This window comes from Microtus ochrogaster, linkage group LG2 (assembly GCF_000317375.1).
Source record: "Microtus ochrogaster isolate Prairie Vole_2 linkage group LG2, MicOch1.0, whole genome shotgun sequence".
NCBI classification, from domain to species: Eukaryota; Metazoa; Chordata; class Mammalia; order Rodentia; family Cricetidae; genus Microtus; species Microtus ochrogaster.
In genome coordinates, this window is record NC_022028.1 from 51,153,219 (window position 1) to 51,165,071 (window position 11,853).

The 11,853-nt window shown below is 52.9% G+C and overlaps 1 protein-coding gene across 3 annotated transcripts in view; it reads left to right on the forward strand.

The window, feature by feature from the left end:
• Positions 1-11,853, forward strand: part of Cpne5 (copine 5) — an 83,803-nt gene that overhangs the window by 49,601 nt on the left and 22,349 nt on the right. For all 3 annotated transcript variants that reach the window (XM_013351240.2, XM_026785513.1, XM_005360334.3), the window contains 2 exons: positions 2,403-2,506; positions 7,077-7,181. In XM_013351240.2, the coding sequence (XP_013206694.1) occupies positions 2,403-2,506; positions 7,077-7,181 (209 nt within the window). The remainder of the gene's footprint in view (positions 1-2,402; positions 2,507-7,076; positions 7,182-11,853) is intronic.

Below are 11,853 nucleotides of genomic sequence, written 5' to 3' on the forward strand. Positions count from 1 at the left end.
CTGAGCTTTCCACCCAGCTGGAGTCAGAGGCTTGCCCTTGTAAGTGGATTTCACGCTTCTCTGCCTCCTCCATTGAAGGTTCTAGAACAGAATCAAGCTTGCCTTGGGGGTGCCTGGTCATTATTTAGAATTTCAGTTTCTTGCCTCTGGAGCTGTCCTGTATGACTCCAGCTGTGTCCTAGCTGTGTGGCTTCCAGCAGGAGCATTCCACCTTCTTGGTCTTCCCTCTGTCGCTTACACTTGTGTTGCACGTGTATGTGAATGGGCATGCGTGTGCATGACAACATGAAAGTCAGAGGACAACTTGCAGGAATTGGTTCTTTGTTTCTACTGTGTGGGTACCTGGGATTGAGTGTAGTCAGGCTTAGTAGCAGGAGCTCAGCCTCAGTAGCTCGTTTGAGAGAGAGCAAGAGAGAGCGAGAGCTAGAGAGAGAGAGAGAGAGAGAGAGAGAGAGAGAGAGAGAGAGAGAGATAGCGTTTCACTATGTATCCCTCTTTGGCTGGCCTGGTCTAGAACACTCGCTCTGTAGACTAGGCTGGCTTTGAACTCACAGAGATCCTCCAACCTCTATCTCCTGTATCTCCTGACTGCTGAGCCCCGATCTGTGTAAAATAGGCAGGAGACCAGCGCCCACCTCACTGGGTTAAATGAAACATAGACATCAAGATAGCCGAGTGGAAATACACAATGGCTAAAAAGTACTTGCTGTGCAAGCGCTGAGGACTGTAGTGTGAATTCCCAGAATCAGGACTGGATACTCAGTGTGAGCAGCTATCATCCAGGGTTTGTTCCTACAGCCAGACAGGAAGCTACAGGTCAATCCTCAGGAGCTTCACGGCCGGCCAGCCCAGCCTGCACAGCAGTGAGCAGCAGAGACGGTCTCAGCAAGATGGAAGGCAACTAATACCGTGGTTGCCCTCTGCCTTCCACAAGCATGCCCCCCCACCGCCTCTCTCTCTCTCTCTCTCTCTCTCTCTCTCTCTCTCTCTCACACACACACACACACACACACACACACACACATACACACACCTTTAAAATAATTGATAGGCATGTTACATACATCCTTGATTTTTGTTTGTTTGGCTGGTTGGTTGTTTTTTTTGCGCAGGGTTTCTCTGTGAAACAGTCCTAGCTGTCCTGGAACTCGCTCTGTATACCAGGCTGGCCTCAAACTCACTGACATCTGCCTGCCTCTGCCTCCCCAGTGCTGGGATTAAAGGTGTGCACCACCACCACCCAGCCAGCCTTGTTTTGTTGCCATTTTCATAGACAAATGACAGTTGGTTATTGACAATTTCATATACTTCCACCCAAAAGTAGGTGACCCCCTGCAAATGGTAGCCGCAGTTTTTCTTATTCTAATGCTGGCCATGAGCCCAGGACAAACATTGTACCTCTGAGCCCACACTTGGGGGTCTTCCAAAGCCTTCAAGGTTCTTCAAAAGGCAGCAAAAGCCTTTGCTCCTGGGCTCTGCTGTTGGGCTACTTCCTGTGCTGACTTGGTTTAGGGTCAGCCTGAGTGTGTCCCCCACACAAGGCCCCATAGAGTCAGGACTGGGCCTCTGATTGCCTAGCACAGCCAGGCTGCCTCCTTACAGATGTCAGGGCAGTGGGGCAGGGAGCTGGTCTGGGGGTCAAAATTAGCTCTGCCTGATGAGCTTGGTAAACCTCTCCTTATCCCCCACCCCATTCCCTTCCCCACACCCCACCTGTTCCCCATTATGAGCCTTTGGCCCCTGATTTATGGCTTGTCCCACCCCCCTTAGAGTGTTGGGTGGGAACACTGTGTCCTGTAGCCTTGAGTGTTCTCTGGGAACCACACAGGTAGATGAGGACATGGGGCATCGTGGGCAGTGCCAGGCTGTAGATTCAGCAGGCCATGCTCAGAATGGCCTTAGGGCGCCATGGTGAGAACTGGAGGGATTACTCATGGACCGCTTCCTCTCCTCCATCTTCTGTGCTTCTCACTGCCACCCCGTGAACCCAGCGAGGAGAGGCTCCGAGAGGTTATCTGCCTTCCTTGGGGTCACATAGCTCCAGACTGGTAGAGCTGGGGTTCAAACCTAGGGCAACTTCAGATCTATCTGCTTCTCCAGCCTGCTGGCCCTCTAGGCCTATGTGCCTGGGGCTTGTGCCAACATACTTAAGATGCTACTCTGTCTGCTTGGCAGTGGTGGCGCACACCTTTAATCCCAGCACTCAGGAGGCAGAGGCAAGTGGATCTCTGTAAACTCAAGGCTAGCCTGGTCTACAGAGCGAGTTCTAGGACAGCCAGGGCTGTTAGACAGAGAAAATCTGCCCTGAAAAACAAAAACACAAAAAGATGCTACCACCCTGACTGCCCTTGCCAGTCCCTGGGATCCCTCTGCCTCACCACCCTGTCCTCCCTCCTTTCCAGGATGTGGCCACAATGCAGTTCTGTGCCAATAAGTTGGACAAGAAAGATTTCTTCGGGAAATCCGACCCCTTCTTGGTGTTCTACAGGAGCAACGAGGATGGAACGTGAGTTCCCCTGATGCCCCCACCCCAAGGCACCTGTGCACTGGGCAGGCCTGGTAGTGTGTGGCCACCCGTGGGGCCCTGCTGTGTGGCATTGATGCCCTGATAAAGCCAAGGTGGGGACCTGGCATTGACACTCAGCAATGGTGGACGCTGTGTATGCCTGGGGAGCGTGCAAAAATGGCGTGACAGCAGAAATGCCTCAGGCTGCCACAACCCAGTCCCTGCCCTCACAGATCAGAATACCCTCTAGGGTTCCCCGACTGTATCAGACCAGGGAAAGCGGTGACTTTTCCTCACAGCCCCACACTCTGCCAAGCAGAACTACCTCAGAACTGTAGGGTTGAAGGACTGCATTCCCCTCCTCCTCATTAAGCCAGATCTAAGGGAAACATACACAGCACACTGGCCAATGCAGGTCAGCAGCACAGAGAAAGACCCTGGGCTGAAGATCTGAGCATTTAGGTTCTCCCCCACCAACCAGCTCTGTTGACCCAGGGCAAGTTACGCCTCCTCTCTGGGCCCGTTTTCTCTTCTACGCAGTGAAGCAGGTAGATGAGGTCTCCAGGGTCTCTTTTAGGTAGCCGGTTCTGGGATTCTACAGAAGGCTGAAGTGATGAGGCCAAGAGGGTTAATTGGAGAAACTCGGCCAGGAAGAAAATGGGTCCTTGGGGTGGAGCAAGGAGCAGAGTGCTGGATGGGCCAGAGAGCCAACCTTGTGCAGAGACAGAGCCCAGCACACACTGGCCCCTTGTGCTGAAATGCCAGTGTGCGCACACGTGTTGTGTGTGTGTGTGTGTGTGTGTTGGGGGCAGGGCAGCAGCGGGCAGGAGGTGTATTTCAGTGCAAGAGAAAACTGATTTTTGAACCTGAACTACTGAACAGGAAATTAGGTGTGATCATTTGCATGACAAAGGGCTTTGTCTCTCAGAGGACTCCCCAGCAAGGTGCTTCAAATACTCCTGAACCGTCCGACTTGGCTTTAGAGGTGGGAGTGGGGAAGGGGGAGGAAAAGGCTTGGGTCCTCTACTCTGGTGTCCAAGCACTGTCCGCTCCCTCTGGAGAGGCTGAGCCATGGCCCGCAGGGCCTTGGTGGAGAGAAAAGGAGCGTTGTGGGGAAGAGAGCGGCGCTGGAAAGGCTGTGTGGGAAGGATCTGGGGTTCGTGACTGTGACTGACACGGGATCGGGTGGGAGGTGCCCAGGCTGAGCTGTGGGTGGGAGCAGGGCAGGGAGGGGGCATAGGAACCTCATGGAGACCTGTGGGGACCAAGGCTGAGGCCTTTTCCAGGAGGCAGTAGGCACTGCAGGCTACTCCGGCCGTCCTGGAGCGGTCCTGCTCTGTCCGTCTGTATGTTAGTGACCCCTCCACAGACCTCCACCCTCGCCCTTCCAGAGCCAAACCAAGCTGCCTGCAGGGCCCTGACCTGGCATTAGTAGGTACAACCCAACAGAACCTTCTAGGATGCTCCCTGCCAGAGTGTCTATGTGTATGACTATGTCACTTCGCCTTCAGCTGTGATGGAATAGCCTGACCAAAGCTACTTAAGGAGAGCTCTGTCTTGGGTCACAGCTGGAAGGTCCATCAGGGCAGCAGGAGCTAGAGGCAGTTGTATCTGCCGTCGGGAAGCCGAGTGCGCAAGTCTAGGAAATGTGTGTGTGTGTGTGTGTGTGTCTACGTGTCTGTGGCTGTGCGTGTGTGACTGTGTGTCTGTGTGTCATCTTTCTCTGCCTGTGTGTGACTGTGTCTTTCTCTGTGTGTCTGTGTCTATGTGTGTGTGTGTGTCTGTGTATCTCTATGATCTGTGTCAGAAGATACCTTGAGCGAGTTGGCCCTCTCTTTCCACCATCCTGGTCCTAGGGATTAACTCGGGTCATTAGACAAGTCCCTTTACCCCCTGAGCCATTTCCACAGCCCTACCCATTCTTCTTATACTTTGCCACTAAAGGACACTCGGGAAGGCTTGCCTGGGGGATGCATAGCTGTCCCTAGGACTGGGACTCACATCTGTCTGACAGATGGGTGACACTCTCCCACACCCATGCTCCATCTGCAGGGACCACTAGGCACAGTGAGCATGGTTCCTGCCAGGCAGGTGCAGCAGGGGAGCTGAGAAACCTATGGAGCTGATAGTCAAGATGGCAGAGTTTAAAGGAAGCAGTTGTCAGTTGGTGCCTGGGACAGAACCGAGACCACCCAGGCTCCAGAAAGGAACATGGAAGGAAACTGGGCTGGGCGCTTAGGACACCTGCTTCTAATCAGGAAGGATAGAGGTCTATGTGGGGGGACTGAGGCAGCTGGGTGAATGTTCCAGGGTAGATTCCTGAAGCCCAGGGGGCCTCTGCAGTCTGGGTCCCCACCCATCAGCTGCTCCAAGTCTCTCTGTTGTCCTCTGCCACCTGCCCCAGCCCCAGGCATTGGGCCCCTCCTGCCCAACGCCCATCCCCTCCTCCAGCTCTAGGGTTAGCTACAAGGTCTCCCACGTGGATCTCACACTCCAGTGGGTGGGCGTGGAGGAGCACAGAAGAGAAAAGCTCAGCCTGGTGACAGGAATGACATTTTGACTTGAAAATTGCCGAAGAAGAAACAGAGCAGGCTGTGTGGGCTCAGGAGGGGTACTGGCGCTTCCTGGTGACCTTTCTAAGCTGGAATGTCACCGGGGTGGGTGCCCAGAGAGCTTTGCCCATCCTGGAGGCAGGGCTGCTCCTGAGATAGGTGGCTAGCATGGCAAGGGGAGTGGGCAGGACACGTGGCAGGAGCAGCAGAGACAGCCCATCTGCACAGTTAACCACCAGGTTCTTGGATTCCAACTGGAGGTACTCAAGGGTGTCGGGTGGCCCAAGGAGAGAGGGTTTTCCTCCAGCAGACTGGAAAGCCTGCTGTGGACTGGCTCCCCCAGAAGCACACTTCCTGCTTTCCTACCTGGCTCCTCCCTCGCCCCCGCCTTTTTTTTTTTTTTGAGACAGTGTCTATCTGTAGCCTTGGTTGGCCTCTGCCTTCCAAGTGCTAGGTCCAAAGGTGTGAGCCACCATGCCTGGAGGCTCCTTTTTTTTAATATATATATTTTAATATATATTTATTATGTATACAATATTCTGTCTATGTGTATGTCTGCAGGCCAGAAGAGGGCACCAGACCCCATTACAGATGGTTGTGAGCCACCATGTGGTTGCTGGGAATTGAACTCAGGACCTTTGGAAGAGCAGACAATGCTCTTAACCTCTGAGCCATCTCTGGAGGCTCCTTTTCACTTTGTTTTTTCTCCTGTTTTGTTTTAGCAGACTCCGGGGCTGCTGCTACAGGTAGAGCTCCCATGGTTTGAAGCATCTACTACCGAACAAGCCCCCCCCACTCCCCCATCAGTTCCTTTTAAAAATATGACCAGAAGCCAGAGGTAGTAAGAGAAGCACTGTCTGGAAAACCAACAACAACAAGAAAAATATGACTTGGGGCTTGAGAGATGGCTCAGCTTTTAAGAGCACCTACTGCCTACTACTGTTGAAGGAAGTCTGGATTTGGTTCCCAACAGCTATGTGGGTGGCTCCTAATCACCTGTATCACCGGTCTAGGAGATCCAACATCCACTACATACCTCCACAGGCGATTGCAAAAGTGTGGTACATATAAACTCCCTCAGGCATATACAGAATAATTTTTATTTATTTATTTATTTTTGTTGTTGTTGTTTGTTTTTCCAGACAGCCCTTGGCTGTCCTGGAACCAGGAACTGTAGATCAGGCTGGCCTCAAACTCACAGAGATCCCCCTGCCTCTGCCTCCCCAGAGCTAGGATTAAAGGCCTGGGCCACTTTTTTTTAAGTGGTTGATGGCTACGCATGGTGATAATACTTGGATTCCCAGCACAGGAAAGGTAGAGGCAGAAAGATCAGAAGTTCAAGTCCATCCTAAGTGATGGGAGACCCTATCACAAACAAACAAAGATGATTGGCTGTCCAGTACTGCAGCCATTGTTCCGAGCTGCATCGGGAACACCTTTTGTTCTTGCGGACCTTCAGTTTTACTGATGGATCGTGACAGAATGTTGAAGGAGAGAACTAGACCATGTCAGATGGTGACAAATGAGACAGGAAGGAGAAGCCTGGCAGGGGAGAGACCACGGGCTGTCACAGTCAGAGTTTGTGCATTCCAGACATAGCGGTTTCACAAGTTCTGGGGGTGATGCCTGGCTGGGAGTGCAAAGATGAAGCCAGGGAACGGAGAAGGTGTCCCAGGGTGGAGACCACAGGCACACACTTGCATACACCCACCCATCTAGCCCTGACATTCAGCTCCCGGGTTCCCAGGAAAGGAACTGCCCAGAGAGAAAGGACTTGGTCAGAGTCGCACAGTAGGCTGGCCCTAGGACGGTAGCTAGAACTCAGGCCCCTGACGCTCCCCACTAGATACGCTGCTCCAGTCGGGGCCCCGCCTCCTTCGGGAACTTCTCCGCCATGCCGTGTGTAGCCTGGCTATGGCTGTTGAGGGTGGCTCTTCCTGTCACAAGTCAGAGAAGGCTGCGGCATGGGTCATCTGAGCCTCCGGCCTGATGCCTTTGCCTCGATTCTTCTTGGCCAGGTTCACCATCTGTCACAAGACCGAGGTCATGAAGAACACCCTCAACCCGGTGTGGCAAACCTTCTCCATCCCAGTGAGGGCCCTGTGCAACGGGGACTACGACAGGTGAGATGAGCATGCGGGTACCTGGGGCGTCCCTGGACGGCAGCAGAGATAAGGGATAGGGTGGGGTAGAGTTAGGAAAGGCCTATCTCCAGCAACCTTACTCTTGGCCACTGGTCTCTGGAGTCAGGATCCCAGGGACAGTCCCGGCCAGCCTGGTGGGCATCAGTGAGGGGCGAGGGCGACCAGATTTGTGAACGGTTTCATCATATTGCATGCAGGCTGTCCTCTTCCTCATCGTGCATTGGTACCAGTGCCTGACTAAGGGAACAGTCAGCCCGGGCGAGCTCTCACCTGTCGGTCTCCCGACTGACTGTCCTTCCCTGGAAAATGAGCCTGGGGATCCTGCTGCCCTCCCAGGGCTCACAGGAGGCCAGCAGGAGTGATGACATGTCACAGTCAGCATCCCCATCCCGTCTGCTCATTTACTGAGCCCCCTGCCACGTGCTAGATCTAACTGGGAAGTCAGCTGGGAGCAAATGTGCCCACTTCACCCTCTACCCAGAGTCACGGAGCTTAAGTGTTGGTGGGGGAGGCAGACATTAATCCAGTAATCATACAGAGAAACATGTCATTATTCACTGCAGAAGGTGCTGGAGAAAGCAGGGGGGCAAGTCGGATGGGTGCCGCAAGAGTATTGGTTTTCCTGAAGTCACCTAAACACTGGCTGCAGAAGTGGGGTGTCTGCTGGCTGCTCCCTCAGAAACCCTGGGGCACCTGAAAAGACACCTTGGGGTACACTGGGACTCTGCACAGGGTTTCCAAGGGTATATGTATGGGGGTGGTGGGTGGATGGATGGCCTCCTGGTGCTTGTTTCCCTCCAGGAACATTTTTAATATTTATTTTTTTTAATTCATTTTACATTCCAATCAATGTTCTCCCTCCCATCCCTCCTCGTGCCCCCCAGCCCACCCCCCATCCACTCCTCCCAACAGGTAAGGGCTCCCGTGGGGAGTCGACACAGTTTGGCACAGTAATTTGGGGCAGGACCAAGCCCCTCACCTCTGCGTTAAGGCTGAACATGGCATCCCACCATAGAGCATGGGTTCTAACAAGCTAGCTCCTGCACCTGGGATAGATCCTGGTCCTAGTACCAGGGTCTCCACACATACAGAGGCCCCTCAGCTGTCTGTCCAGAGTTTATGATTTTCCACGAGCTTGATCTCACTTGTTCATGGATTCCCTCCCCCCTCTCTTTGGCTGGATTGCCAGAGTTTGGCCTGGTGCTTGGCTGTGATCTTTGCGTCTGGTTCCATCAATTCCTGGACGAAGGCTCTAGCTTCTCTGCCCTCCAGGGACACTGACAAGAGCTCGTCCTCTTGCCTGGGACAGAAACACAGCAGTCTTTTCCCTAGGTATTCAGTGTCCTATACCCATCGCTGAGTCCCTGACTATGTGACATTCAAGGACAGGTGCCTGTCTCTATCTTCTGGGACCTCCCGGTCTGACCATGGGAGTGCAGACATACAGAGGCCCCTCAGCTGTCTGTCCAGAGTTTATGATTTTCCACAAGCAATCGTTGCAGAATGAACTGGGGCCCAAATGTGAATGCTGTTAAACAAACCCCTGGTAGACACCTGGTATTGAGAAGGGGACCACTGGGGATGGCTGGAAGGTTGGGGGTGTGGGTACTGGGCAAGGGGCCTGGAAAGGGTGGAGAGCCTGGAGAAGATGGGAGGGCAGGCAGGACAGTCTTCCTAGGGAGAGGCTCCCGGGCTCCAGCTGTATCAGAGATGTACAGGGAGGGACAGCATGAGTGGCCCTGGCTGGTCCCCTGGAGGAGGCGAGTGGTGGGAAGGGCAGACAGGCCTGAGCCCAGCTCCATCTTCCTCTAGGGTGGCTGGCTCTCCTTCTCCACACTGGGCACAGATTGACTGTGACATGATTGGCGGCAGAATTAATTCAGGGGCCAGTGTCTGGCTGACCCTACCCTGGCCTGGAATTGCCCCAAGCACCCACTAAGGAGGTGCCATGTCGGAGGCCATTGTCCCTCTCCTGTATGCTTTCTGGCAGACTCAGGACAAGGCGTCACTGTGCTGGGTACACTGACTTCTCAAGTTGCCCCAGGCCAGTGGGGAGTCCATCCTCCCAGCAATCCGGGATGGCTTGCAGCATGACTGCATTCATAGGTGAGAAGATGAGTCCCAGAGTGGACTGGGGACCGTCCAGCACTGTGCTTTCAGCCATGGTGGACTGGGGCCGTCCAGCTTTGACTTCCAGCCATGGTGACTGGGGGCCGTCCAGCAGTGTACTTCCAGCCATGCTGGAGACACAGGAGTTGGTGCTTGCTGGCTCTAAAATCTGTTTCTAAATGGCCATGACACAGTGTGACAGGGCATCTGGGGAGGCTCAGAGAACTTTGTTCAGAGATGAGGGGCTTGAACTCCAGGGACCTGAGATGGGGACACCCCGGTGAGGTTGTTTCAATCCTTAAAACATTTCAAGGTTCGTTTGGCATTAATCTCAGATGGTTCAGAGAGGAGAGGGTGCAGGGAATGGCAAGAAGCAAGGTTCAAATGGCCTTGATGTCTGTCTGGCGGGCGCAGGCCTGTGCTTTGCTCTTCCTTGGCATTGCAGGCCTCCAAGGGTGGTGCCGAGTGACGAGTGACGGGAGGGTGACGGGGCCAGACTCTTACTGAACAGGCTGAGTCTGAGCAGGCTTTGGTTTGGTTTGTTTTGGTTGTGTCACAGCCCGTAGGCAACCCACAGCCAATTTGGAGAGAACAATCCTAGGTTAGGGAAGTTGTGTTTGTGTTTGGAGATGAGCTGTCACGGCCACTGCTGCCATGATGCTAATCCTGGGATGTGGATGTCTGAAGGCCAGGCACAGATCCCAGGGGAGGAGTCAGAGACCAGTCAGTGAGGCCACAGGCCCAGAGCAGTGAAGAGAAGGTGGGGTGGGTGAAGAGGGCTGAGGAAGGGCCGCTGCCAGGGGGCTAAGCAAGGAGAACATACTGGAAGGCTGGATGTCTATACTGAGAGAGTACAGCACCCCAGAAAGATGGAGTGGAAGCAGTTCATGCTGTTAAAATTATGGGATACTGGGCTGGAGAGATGGCTCAGAGGGTAAGAGCACTGGCTGCTCTTCCAGAGGTCCCGAGTTCAATTCCCAGCAACCACATGGTGGCTCACAACCATCTGTAATGAGACCTGGTACCTTCCTTGCCAGCAGTACATTGGATACTTGATAAATAAATAAATCTTTAAAAAAATTAAGGGATACTTAGGATGTGAATCTCACTGGTCTCAATTGGCCTATACACGTTTCCTTACATGGTGAGAAATAATCTTCAGATCATCCCTCGTGATATGCCCATTTCACAGATGGAGGGTCAAAGTCTGTGTCAGAGCAAGACAGTGCCTTCCCTTCTGTAGATGGCACCTCTGGGCTCATCCCTGGTCTGGGGACCCTCTTGCCACTTTCCCATGTGTCTAAGCCAAACCTGAATGGCCCAGCTGAGCAGAGCTCAAGTCAAAGGAGGTGGTAGGGTCCGAACCCCTCCAGCCCTAGGGTGGCAGACAAGGCCCAGGGAACAAGAAGCCGTTCGTTCCCTGGTGTTCCCAGACTCTGTCCTCTGTCTTAGCCTTGTGTGAGTAAACCAGGTCCACCTGGGCTAGGCTGCTGTTATCCCCTCGCACCATGACAGTGAGCGTACACACTGTACACGTGGGAACTAAGGTGCCGAGAACTCATCTGAGCTGAGAGTATTCCAACACTGGCCGCTTGCTTCTCTTGGGGCCGCTGAACTCTGAGCTGTGGCACAGGGAGGGGCCAAGCTCACAACCAAAGGTCTCAGGCATGGCTGCCTTAACAGCCCCACGTACAGTCTTGAATGGGACAGTCCATACCCAACTCCCTGTGGCGATGGTGAGAGGTGTTCTTTCCACTCACGACAGTTTCTCTCAGGGTATCCGCTAGGGGAGAGAAAGCCTTGAGGGCCTGTCAGCCCTAGGGCCTTGTAAGCAGCCTGGAAACATCTCTTCTGCCCCGAATCGCCATTCTTACTGCCTTGGTCCAGAGGGACTGCAGTATATTGTAACAGGCTTGCTTATGGGCCTCTGACTCCCAAATCATGACACGGGGACTTAGTTATGAATGCTCAGCCTTATCTGTATTTGTCCCACTAGCTCTTTTAACTTCAATTAACCTGTTTCTCTTCATCTACGTTTTGCCTCAGGCCTTTTTTTTTTAACCTTTCTTTCATTCTGTTTGTCCTGTTTTCACTACTTCCTCCATGTCCCATGTCCAACTGGCTGGCTCTAGGGCATTTCCCTTTCTCCCTCATTCTCCCCAGCCTAGATTTCTCCTCCTTATTCTCTCTGCCCACCAGCCCCTCCTAAGGCTCTAATGCTTAGCTATCGGCTATTTAATAAACCAATCAAGTACCTTAGGTCGACAAGGTGAACCCGCAACGCAACTTTACATAATTAAACAAATGCAATATAAACAAATGTAACACAGCTTTATATGGTTAAATAGTTTGCATCGTAAACAAAAGTAACACACCTTTATATGGTTAAAGTAATAGTCTGCATCTTAAACAAAAGTAGCACACCTTTATACTGTTAAATCAGCATAAACAAAAGTAACACGCTTTTATATGGTTAAAGTAATAGTCTGTATCGTAAACAAAAGTAGCACACCTTTATACTGTTAAACAAATGCAGCATAAA